Source organism: Phaethon aethereus (assembly GCF_964289735.1).
Source record: "Phaethon aethereus genome assembly, chromosome: 3".
Taxonomy (NCBI): domain Eukaryota; kingdom Metazoa; phylum Chordata; class Aves; order Phaethontiformes; family Phaethontidae; genus Phaethon; species Phaethon aethereus.
In genome coordinates this window covers 81,866,791-81,879,274 of record NC_138576.1, presented here as the reverse complement: position 1 = coordinate 81,879,274, position 12,484 = coordinate 81,866,791, and the positions used below count along the sequence as shown (strand labels likewise).

The following is a 12,484-nucleotide window of genomic DNA, read 5'->3' as shown; positions in this document are numbered from 1 at the left end:
CCCCGGTTCTGGTCAGGGCAGCGGTCGCCCTGACCTTCAACAGCTACCGGGGCTATGGCCGGGGATGGGGCAAGCTTTTCTGTGCTCTCACAGAGGACGTGCTTGGGGAGCGTGGGGGGAGCACGGCTTCAGAGCAGCGAGTGCTTCTAAGTCCAGCAAAGTAAGATTTGCTTAGTTGTAAATTCTGAGTTAAGGGTGATGCATTCGAGGAGGATGGTGAGACACCGAGTGACAGAATATGTAGACTTTTCTACAACACGCTAAGCATTTTTCACAATGAAATCTTAAAAATAGTGAAATCTAATTTTATCTGCACTGAAATTGGATGTAATACACATATAATTGTATATAATTGGATGTAATGGGCTTTTGAATACCCATTGACTTCAGCACAGTTACCTTGACTGAGCTCTTTAACATTGTAAGCAAGACTGAAAGATTGAAATTGAAAAAAAATCTGCATGGAGTGTATTGTGTGCTGAGGGACTCAGGAGAATCTCTGGATGCACCTCAAGGTTCCTGTATGAGCAGAATGAGCTAATGTTCTGTCTTCAAAACATAACACTCTAATTATGTAACAGCCGTGTAACTTGTTCTGTTCATTCCTACCTCAAACAAACAGGCTGCATAAACCCACCAAATGTGGGTTCTGTTAAATTTGAGCTTTATTAAAATCAATTTCAATCTTATAAACAGGCTTATCAGCTGCTTAAAACATATTAAAATATTAAAGCTGATGAATCTCATTATTTGTAATTGTTCTTACCATGACGGAATATTGAGACTGATAGAAATATACTATCGGACACAAAAGCATGACATGATAAAGAAGTGGTGTTTCCCTAAAACAGCCTAAAATGTTAAGGTTTTTTTTTCACATGGCTGTCAGTTCCCTCTGAAATGGGCATGTACCCACCCAAGCTGTGGGAGCATGCTGGAGCCAAGGCCTTTTAGCCTTCTGTTGCACAGAAACAGGACATCACCAGGAGGTATGTTTCATGGGGACGTGGTGTAGTATAAATTTCTCGCCGCATGCTTACGTGTCACCAGTGTTCCCATGCAACTGCCACCTTGTCCCAGCAAGGCAGAAATCTGCTTCTTGTCACATTACCAGGTGAGTCTTAGCTCCTGAGGAGCAGCAACACCCTTTGGAAGGGCAAAAAGCAGTGGTGGTCCACACCCGCCTGAATTGGCCTCACTCATATGGAATTTACTGGCTCAGGGTCCAGCTGCAGGAAAGGAGCTGGTGTTCTAACTCCTGTCTGACCAGTCAAGAGATCAGTCCAAAACTTCTGACACTTCCTTGTATTTATACTAGTTCCCTAGTGGCTATGGACAGTAGGTTGTTGAGAGTATTGTAGCTACAAACACTGAAAGATGAAAATAAACTACGGTGAAAAGAACTGGAAAAAAGTGTACTAAACGGCCTAGAAACAGTTACAGGCAAAGACACAACATGTTTCGGAACAAGTTCTTTACTCCTAGAGGTTGTTTGACTGTCTGAACACCTTTTTTCTGTATCAGCATTTGTCTTCCTTTACTGATGACTAAACTGTCATAACATGTTCATGACTCTTATCACTCACGAAAACTGCCATCAGTATATTACAATAAAATTTTCCTCTAGTATTCTCAGCTGTGAATCACAGTTCAGGAGAGAGATGCCAAGTGTCATATGCAGTGCACTGAGTTATCTCTATGCAGCTGGTGCTCAATACAGTGGCTTTATCCAAATTCACAAGGACAAGTGAAAGGCAAAACTAACACAAGGAGATTGTGTTGTCACCTATCATAGATACTAGATGCTCATATAGGGCAAAAATGCTTGTAGTGTTAATTGCAGACAGGCACAAGAGAGACATTCCTCTAGAAAGTATGTTTGAAATGCAGCTGAGGGGGATATTGAGCCCACAGATCAAGAAGGCCCCTTGGCGACGCCGCCATGTTTCGGAGAGAGAGAAGACAAGCCCTAGGTGGCTGTTGCCGCTCGCTGGGGCCCGCGCTGCGCTGGGCGCCCCGCGAGAGGGCGCGAGGGAGCCGTTAGGCGCGCGCTCAGCCCGTTGCCCAGGCGCGGGGACGCCCGCCGCTTGCAGGCGGGAGGACGAGGGGCCACGCGGGGCCCTGAGGAGGACGGCCGCCCCCGGCCCGCCGCGCTCCGCCGGCGAAGGAGGGTTGTCTCGCCCAGTGGCCCGGCGGCGGCGCCGCTGCCTTGGTTACGGGCCGGCCGTTGGGCGGCGGGGAGAGGCGGCGGGGCCGGGCTCTGGGGCCGGACAGGGCGGTGGCTGCGGAGCCGGGCGGGCCCCTCCACCCCCCCCGCGCAAGCGTGCCCCCGCGAAAGGCTGTGCGGCCCTGGGACTCCTGTGCTGCCAGGCGGCAAGGCCGCGGCCGGTTCCCTGTGGTGCTCCGCCGTGGGGCCCGTTTCAGCTGTAGGATGGCAAGTGACGGAGGGGACCGTTGTTCTTCTGAAGGAAGCGGCAATCCGGACGTCGTCTGCGAAAAACACTTGTTTAAATGCAGCCCGTCGGAGTCCCTTGTTCAACTGGCGTTTAGTGACCATCACTGTGCTTTCCCTTTGAATCGAAACGAGTTATGCATCTGGAACACAGTGACTGCTCAGGTAAAACCAGAATATATCCCTTCACAGGCCGCTATTTCAGAAGAAGACTTAAAAGGAAGACTTATACAAAATATTTGGAGGTAATGTAGGAGTGTCAGGTTTCACTTAGTGCTGGGAAGATACTAGCATTTCTTATGAGCTTTGTTATTGTGATGAGAGTAATATAAACTTGTGGTGGGTTGACCCTGGCTGGCAGGTAAACTGCCACACAGCCTCCTGCTCACTCCCTTCCCAGCAGGGCGAGGGAGGGAGTCAGACGGGCAAAACTGAGAAGTCAGGGATTGGGATAGTTTAGCAAGTGAGGGAAAGAGGAAAAAAGAAGTTCTACAAAGGCAGTAACTCACCACCTCCTACAAGCAGACCAATCCCCAGCCAGGCTTCAAGCAACAGCCAGCTTAAAAGACAACCCCTCGGCCCCCCAACACCTTCTTCATCCAATACTCCAGTTTTGCTGCTGAGCACAACATCATGTGGTAGGGAATACCCCTTTGCCAGTTCTGGTCAGCTGCTCTGGGTGTGTCCCTTCCCTGTCTCTTGTGCACCCCCAGCCTATTCAGTGGGGACAGAGTGGGGGAAAAAGAGAAAGCCTTGATGCTGAGCAAGCATGTTTGACAACAGCTGTTTTCGTCACAAAATCCAAAGCACTGCACCATGCAAGCTGCTATGAAGAAGGCTAACTCCATCTCAGACAGACCCAGTACAGCTACATTGTAGTTGATTAAGCGATTTTGAGACAACAAAGAAAAGTTAGTTATTGTTTTGTTAATTACACATACATTATCCATTTGTAATGTTGTATTGTTCATAACTTTAGTTTGAAGCGACTCATTTAACTCTTCTTCATCTGCATTTGTCAGCCACTGTGCTTGTCAGGACATCATTACTCAATTTCTGCGGTGTCATTTGGAACTAAAAGCAATCCCCTTCTTGCCTGCTCTGCTTCGCGCGAACGTGTGATAGTCTGGGATCTCGACGAATGCACCCAGAAGGTGCAAGAAGGTAGAGTATTGTTTATATAACATATGCCTATTATAGATATAGATATATAAAAAAGAAGTGGTGCAAAGGCACTCCCTCACCACCTCCTACGCGCAGAACGATGCCCAGCCAGCCTCCGAGCAGCGGCCGCCTGAGAAGACAGCCCCCCAACACCTCCTTTTCTTCCACAGCTACCTCTATAAAAGGCGGCTATTCCCGCGTGGCGCGCGTTAGCCGCTCAGACTCGGCAGCCCTGTGGGTGGCGAACGGCGCGCTGCTGCTTGGTTGCTTCCCCTTCGGCAAGGCCGGGCCCCGCCCCCCCCCCCCCCTTCCGCCCGCCTTCTCGGAAGCCTCCGCACCAGCGGCGGCCGCGCAGCGCGGCGGCCCCAGGAGCTGGCCAAGGTGCTGCTCGGGAGCAGGCCCGCGCCGGCAGCCGCGGAGGAACCGCGGGGAAGCGCTGCAAAGGCGGTTTAAGTTCTAGCACTGTGGCATAAAAGGGAGAGCACAACTTCTGATCATAGCAGCACTGTATAACTAAGCATGCGATGCCAAAATAACTAAATGCTACCTTTTCTGGAATATCTATAGAACTAGTGTTTTACATCCTGCTTTGTCTGGTCCTGCTTCTCCTTCTGCCTCTGTCAGGAACACTGTGTGTAAGCAATGCAAGCATCTGATCTGGGAGGAGAGTGGACGAGTGAAAGAGAGTTACGATGACACAACACAAAGAAAGCAGAAGTTGTAGCATCCTGACCACCATCCTGAGTTGGAGCCTCAACCAATGGAGTTAGATTCTAGGGAGCAGTGCTAACGCTCATTCAAATTTAAATCAACTGGAAAGTAGAGGAATAATGCAAGAGAAAGAAATGGAGCAAGACCCCCCAGAGTCATGACTCACTGGAGTCCCAGTGACACTCTGTCCAAAATACATAGTTATGGCATGATCATTGAGAGATATTACAGCCCACCTTCAGTGTCATTATTGAGAGTCGTGTGGCATTGTCCAACACTATTAAAAGTTTCCTCTTTGTTACCTGTAGTTAGAGATTTACCTATGATTTTATGTGTGTGAGTGGTCTCTCGCACTATACTCCACATTGAATTTGCAAATCTATATATTATGAAAATTAATGTTGTAAAGAAAAGTGGACATTTTATATGCTTTTGTAATAAATGTCATTATTACATTTTAATCCATGTAATAGTAATATAGAGAATCAAAGAATGCTTCAGGGAGTGGGCATAAAATGAGACTATGAATTTGGAGGAAACAAAAATGGGAGTTAGGAATAGACTATTAGTAGCAGACAGATAAAGAGTATGTTTAATTTTAATACAAAGGCATCCGAGAGCCAGATTCTCTGCTGCCGGATTTTCTTCTTTCTCTTTTTCTCTCTATCCACAGGCTCTTCAGCAGATGCTGTATAGTCTTACTCTCCTGAGACTGTGCTCTGCACAGTCTTGGCATGTTTTCTCTGACCATGTTCTTATCAACTATATCAAAGTAGTTAAGGAATTCTTTGTGTGATCCATCTGTCCATCCTGGTAGATCTTGACAGGTTAATCAATTGTTGAAACATTCCACAGCATCTAGGATAAAACCTAGAAAAGGACACCTATAGTTGTTGTGCCTGTATCCTAGTTAATTTATTGCCTATGAAATCCTAAAATCTAATGAGATGTCCAAAATCTCCTCACATAGCTAAAGGTAGCATTGTAAAATAGGGATCTGCGGAAACCAGCCTGCTTGAACCAGAGAGATGACCAGAATGAGATTGTGAAGAGAGGGATGGAACATGAGCCTGTTCTCAAAGCTAGTCTTATCACCTGACTCTGTAATGATATTCAGTGGTGCACTTCCTCTTTCAGTCCTTTCCCACAGAAGAATTAAAACTGAGAGAAGGAAAGTCCCCTTGCTTGATGGCTGAGTGGCTGGGATATTCTCCTGGAAGAAGCATTTTTCAAACCCCTGTTTTTCTGGGCTTCAGTAAGGATTTCTTGCCTCCAAAATGAACGTGGCACTACTGGGTTCTCTGGGCACATCACCGTACTCCAAAAATCCTGTCCTGGGCAGTCTTTGATAGAAGTATGATTTGATGGGCACACTTGTTAGCAGTACCTCAAAGAGTACCAAATCATGTCTGGGCAACAAGGCAGGTGGAGGAATCCTGCTGGTGCATAGTTCTGTATTTTGCTTTCCAATAGCCTGGTATAATTAAACTGTTGGTTGTTCTGTACATCTTCCTGACAGAAACTGGGATAGCTCTGTGGTTAGATAACTGCTATGCAAAGTTTCTAAGAATTTCACTGCACCAGACTTTCATTTCATTTTACCGAGTCTTAATAACAATAAAATTGCTGCAGGATTAACACCGCGAGGAATTGTCATAGGAACTCTTTTGGGAATGGTGCTTCATGTAAGATTTAGTCCGGATGATCAACAAGTGGCAGTATGTGCTGGAAATGGGATCTACATGTTAAATGCAAAGGTGAGATACTATTCTTTGTAGCTGTGGTGCTGGTATTTCTTTATATTATTCACTTTCAAATATAATAATGATACAGAAATGTCAAAATAATTACACAAAAGCATTAATTTTTATCATACAGATGAAAATAAGTAATATATAATGCTTGAAAATGCATCATATACCAGAGAGAAAACTAGATTTAAAAAGTTGAAGTCAAACAATGTCTCAATATCTTAGAAGAAAACATTCTGCAGACATGAAAAATTACTCCTATATCATTCATTCTGAAGAAGCAAATGTAATGTGTATAGTGGTTTTGTTAGCAGGATGATATCACAGAATCATTAAGATTGGAAAGGATCTCTCTTAAGATCATCAAGTCCAACCATCAACCCAACACCACCATACCCCCTAAACCATGTCCCGAAGCGCCACAACCACACGTTTTTTGAGCACCTCCAGTGATGGTGACTCTCCCACTTGCCTGGGATGCCTGTTCCAATGCTTGACCACTCCTTCAGTAAAGAAAGTTTTCCTAATATCCAAACTAAACCTCCCTTGGAGCAACTTGAGGCTGTTTCCTCTCATCCTATTGCTAGTTACTTGGGAGAAGAGACCAACACCCACCTCCTTTCAGGTAGTTGTAGAGAGCGATGAGGTCTCCCCTCAGCCTCTTCTTCTCCAGACTAAACAACCCCAGTTCCCTCAGCCGCTCCTCATAAGACTTGTGCTCCAGACCCCTCACCAGCTTCATTGCCCTTCTGTGGACATGCTCCAGCAACTCAATGTCCTTCTTGTAGTGAGGGGCCCAAAACCGAACACAGGATTCAAGGTGCGGCCTCACCAGCACCAAGTACAGGGGCACAATCACTTCCCTACTGCTGCTGGCCACACTATTTCTGATTCAGGCCAGGATGCTGTTGGCCTTCTTGGCCACCTGGGCACACTGCCGGCTCATGTTCAGCTGGCTGTCAACCAGCACCCCCAGGTCCTTTGCTGCCAGACACCTCTCCAGCCACTCCTCCCCAAGCCTGTAGCGTTGCATGGGGTTGTTGTGACCCAAGTGCAGGACCCTGCACTTGGCCTTATTAAACCTCATACAGCTGACCTCCGCCCATTGATCCAGCCTGTCCAGATCCCTCTGCAGAGCCTTCCTGCCCTCGAGCACATCAGCACTCCCACCCAACTTGGTGTTGTCTGCAAACTTACTGAGGAAGCACTCGATACCCTCATCCAGATCATCGATAAAGACATTAAATAAGACTGGACCCAGTACTGAGCCCTGGGGAACACAACTTGTGACTGGCCGCCAACTGGATTTAACTCCGTTCACCACAACTCTCTGGGCTTGGCCTTCCAGCCAGTTTTTATATACAGAGCTGCAGTTTCAATAAGAAAAAACTTATTTAATTAATATTTTGAATGCAAATCTGACAATTTTTAGCAACAGTTATTAATTATTAAAACATTTAACTATTTGTAATTTTTTGGTTGAAATTTAATCTGTTTTTATTTTGACTTGACTAATCACAGAATGAAGCTATATTGGCTGAATTGGATGGACACCTGGCTCCAGTGACTGCTGCTGAGTTTTGCACATGGGAGAAAAGTATGCTTGTATCAGTGTCAGAAGACAGAACCTTTAAGGCAAGGAAATCATAAACCTGCACTATTAAAAATATAATTTAGTGAATATGTGAAGTAGTCTTTTTTTTCCCTTTAAATATTTTCTGAAGATTAAGCAAAAACACCTCTGACTTTATAGAAATTAGGACATTGCTCTTAGAGTAGCTTGGGAAATTCTTGTAAAAATTAATTACTCTTTTTTAAAAGAACAATGCAGGTTTTGTATATTCAAAACTTTCTACAGTTAAGTGTGAACTTTGGTGATTATTATAACCTGGCAAATGGAAAGAAAATATTTGGATCAGTTTGGCAGTAACTGAAGTATTTCAGTATGCTGAACTGAATGAAAGCATTTCACTTTGAATTTTCTGACAGTGACTGGAATTTTCCCTTTTGGGAATATTGGTTTGGGTTTGGGTTATTGCATGCAATGGCTGGGTTATTGCATACTGGCAGGATTTTTTGCCAGACAACATTTTATATGATGACACTATGGATTGCTGCTGCTGTATATAATGGCAGTTGAAGACAACTTAGGCAGCGAGGGGAAACAAGGAGCCTGAGTGAACCCAGGTGTATCTTCCAGGAGATACTGAGTAGAATGCCTTGATTAGATACAGTTTAGTCTACTACTGATTGTCCTCTATATGATTCTAAACATATCCCAACATTTGGTTCTACAAGCTAAAGTAAAATTAAAGTTTGCTATATCAAAAGTTGATTGTGAGTTTTTTGTTTTTGTTTGTGTGGGTTTTTTTTAATTTAATTTTATGTAACTTTTTGTTCTGGAGAAAATGTGATTTTGATTTTTGTCCTGTCCTTGGACAAAAAAATGCAAAGATTGAATTGGAATTTTAGGAAATATTAATAATCCTGACTTTCTCATTGATTGTTTCTTATTTAGATTATGTTGATCTAAGAAAAGAAATCAAGATAAAAATGACTGAAGGAAAAGATTTATATGCTTCTTCACATTGAGTTAGTGAAGACTTGATAAATTATACAAAATCCCAATGAATAAATTTTGGTGGTGTGTTTTTTGGTTTTTTTTTTATCTTCTATAAATATTTGGACTAAAATGACAATCAAATGAAAACATTTTGCAAGTCTCTCAAATAATTTAGGAAGTAAATCTTCAAGTTTTAATTTCTCTGCCCGATTCTGCAGATCAGGGGTAATTCTCTGAGGCCAGCCATGCTGGAGTCTATGATAGTTGTCTCCTCTGATTGTGGGACTTGCAGTGCCCAAAACCTTATGCTCCCCTAGTCCTTTTACTTGGCTAAAGAAGTGGTGAACCAGGTGAGCGTCTCTTCAGATAAATTTGTGAAACAGGATCTTAGGAAACATATTTTCAGAAGAATGATGTTTACATTCAGAGAGAAATGAAACGTGAACAAAGAGAAAAGCTTGGGAGCTAAGCAAAGGCTCACAGCCACATTTAGAAAGTAGGGACAGTCTGTCTGTGATTTTTTCAGTCCCAGCTGTGATAGGTATGATAAATGTAGTGGAAGTATTTGTGGAGAGAAAGGCTTATAGAAGTAGAAACATGAAAGGGAAAATTTGGTTTTATTTAGCTTCCTTAATCAACTATTAAGCATAGAATATATCAGTTAGAAACAGTCATGTTAGTAATGAAAGTTAAAATATGTGGGTCTATAGATCATAATAAGTATCATTGTTATTAGTAATGACCTTTTTTCCCAGAGCCCAGTATAAAAATTGTGAAATTATGCAAGTTCCCTGTGTGAAATCTAGAACCAGCCCAAGTATGCCTTTTCATTAATTCAGCTTGTCACTAAGAGATCAGCCTAAGCAAAGATGATAATAAGTACTTCTAAGTACTTTGTGTATCCATACCAGGTGTGTTTCAGCTTTTTCACTATGGATATTTATCAATTAAACAAAGCCTTATGTAGTTAGAAAAAAACACTGCAAAAAATTCTTGCCATATTGCATCACTTTCAATGGCTGCATTTCTTTGTTTTCACCACATGATGTGGTTGAAGTTTGTGTTTTCCATAAAGATCTAAGTAGGTGCCTATCTTTACTTTTTTTCCTAAAGGTGTGGGACTATTCTACCGGCCAGTTAATATATCAGTCAGGAGTATTAACGGGTAAGTTTTCTTTTTTATGTATAATTTTTCATAGCAAAAAAAATCTTCTCTCTAAACAGTAATATAAAACTGTTACAGAAATATTTAGTTGATTTAGTGAAAATAGTCCTAGTAGACTAGGTAGTAGTAAACATATTATCCTTTTAAATCCAGTAGTAAATGTATTTTCCTTTAACGTGTACTTCTGGGTAGATAGTTTTAGTGTACTTTCCTAAACTCCTCTTTTTGTACAGGGTGTGCATATAACTGTCACCATTTACTAAGATGTGCAAATGAAGCCCTCTTGTTTTGTAGAGAGAGTTCCACTGACTGAGTACGATGTGCTTGTTTTCTTTCAAGTTTTGTATATGACGTGGAACGATACACTTTAAGTATACTATATGTAGATTTATTAGCAGTATCTGTAGCTGATGACATACATTGCCTTTAAAGGTGAAAGCTACTTTTGTGGAAAGATAAGAGCAAAAGGAGAGAAGGGGAGGGCAAGTGCTGTCTCCAGTGCAGCAAGCACTTTTCCTACAGGAACCATGTAGCTTTCAACAGGAGCTGCTCAAACTCCCTGTTGGTTGTTCCTGCTCATGGTGCTTTTAGTGGTGATTGGAGCACACCTTGGGGGGCATGAGCTGTGTGGAGATTGTTGGCTAAGCTTTGTGCATGCATATTACTGAATGACTTCACGTGAACTAAAAGCTAAAACCACATAGTAAGAAAGGAGAGGAAGAAGCAATGATTCCCACCTGATGGCAATTGTTTTCCTTGAAAACCTGCCTTAACTGCAATATCAGGATCTACAGGTGCAAGGTCATGAGAATAACAGCCTGGGAACAATGAGGGAAAACTACTGCCACATGGGACTCTCAGAAACATGCTACAGCAGCTTGGGTGAAAGGGTGCAAAATACTATTGCTGTGACAGTTTGGGTGAAAGGCAGGCTACAGACCTGATGAAAAGCCCTTAGCAACACAAAGGCTAAGTCACACAAAGCATTGTGCAACTGTAAGAATTGCAGTAAGGGTTTTTTTCACCCATCTTTATGAATACAATGATTCAATTTTGAATCATGTATTTTAATTAAATACCTGATTTGTGTTGACTCTGGAAATAATTTTATCTTTTTTTAAGCAGCATTTCCTTTACTAAGTCTGCTAATTGATGAAGAAAATAAGCAGGTTATCACTGGATGTGCTGAGGGACAGGTAAGAATTATCCATTAAACATAGTCTTTATGTCAAAACAGTCAACTATTATTAATGTATCTGTTTATAAAAAAGCCTCACAATCTGCAGGCATGTTTTGAACTGTTACAAGTTATTTTAGTAAGCATAATTCAATGCTTTGAGAATAAACCATATATGATATATAAGACCTCTATTACAAAATGGAAACTTTTTCCTGAAAACTAGGGACGTTTTTAAGAGCACAATTGGTGATTACATAAGAGGACTACACTGAGAGGCTATAAATATACCTATTTTAAAAGAAAAAAGGTGAAAAATAGGATTCTCCTATTTTGGCCAAGGAATGAAATACGTGACAATAAATGGAAGAGATTATGATTTCAGCATGTTGGATTTCTAACCAAAATGTGATAAATGTGAATGTGCATTTTGCCTCCTCTCTAATTTAATGTTAGGAATATATTCACATGAGATTTTCCAGCTGTTTTCCTTCAGTGTTACCATCCAGAAAATTGTGAAGAAAAATAAAGATTTAGCTATAGTGATGCCTAGAAAGACAAAGGTATAAATTAAATTCATGTACATAACTCAGTGAGCAATTACATTCAGGTTTTTATTATCAATTACCTGTGATTTTTAGTTGTGGGAAATAGTCTATGAGGAGTTTTTTTCAAAGACACTAATATGTGGGAACTAGATGTGCAGTTCAAATTGATAATGGCTGCTTTTGCTAATATTCAGTATATATTTGATAATCTTAGAAATGCATATAATTGAATTTGTGGTCCAAGGTGAGATTCCAGATACAAAAATCCATTAGTTACATCAACAGTTGTAAATATTGGACCTTTAGTTTTTATTCATGTAAGCTTTATTTTTATTGCCAACAGGTTATTGCAATTGCTTTTTCTTTTCCTTGCAGCTTTGGATCTTCAGTTTAATCAGTGATCATAATTACCGTTGTGTGGCACGTATCAACTTAAAGAAAGAGCATGAGAAATTCTGTAATAAAGTGTGGAAAACTGGAAAAGAAATAGGTAGCACAGTGCTTCTAGAATGCTGTTTATGTTATATTCTAGTTGTTATTAACTACTGAATGTGTGCTTTTTATACCATGAAAATTTATTATAAATGATAGAGTTATGAGTCTCAGGCTGTGGCATGGAATTCTTACTGAAGCTGATATGAAGTTGGGTATTGGCCTATCTGGAAAGAGTTATGCATGTATGTCTCTAATAAACTCTTGGCCAATGTATCTGCTTATAAAACATTGCATGATGTGAACTATGAAGTGTTTGTGTTTTATTTAATTCATTGCCAAAGGCTTCAGTGAGAACAGAATCAGTGCCTAAAATTTCATCCATTGACTAAGTGATGTACTATGCCTCAGTTACCTTTGAAGCTTCTAGGAATCTCTTTTTTTGTTTGTTTGGGTTTTTTATCCATACCAGTGCCTCCATGATATGATATTTCTCTGGCTGTGGCATTTCTAGTGGTATA

The 12,484-nt window shown here is 41.7% G+C and overlaps 1 protein-coding gene across 1 annotated transcript in view; it reads left to right on the top strand.

The window, feature by feature from the left end:
- Positions 1–2,431: 2,431 nt before the first annotated feature.
- WDR27 (WD repeat domain 27) overlaps positions 2,432–12,484 on the top strand; it is a gene marked incomplete at both ends in the record, with an annotated part of 143,622 nt that continues 133,569 nt past the window's right edge. Inside the window, 7 exon segments of the mRNA XM_081998563.1 lie at positions 2,432–2,617; positions 3,475–3,616; positions 5,960–6,084; positions 7,600–7,713; positions 9,755–9,806; positions 10,932–11,002; positions 11,907–12,021. Coding sequence (XP_081854689.1) covers positions 2,432–2,617; positions 3,475–3,616; positions 5,960–6,084; positions 7,600–7,713; positions 9,755–9,806; positions 10,932–11,002; positions 11,907–12,021 — 805 coding nt within the window.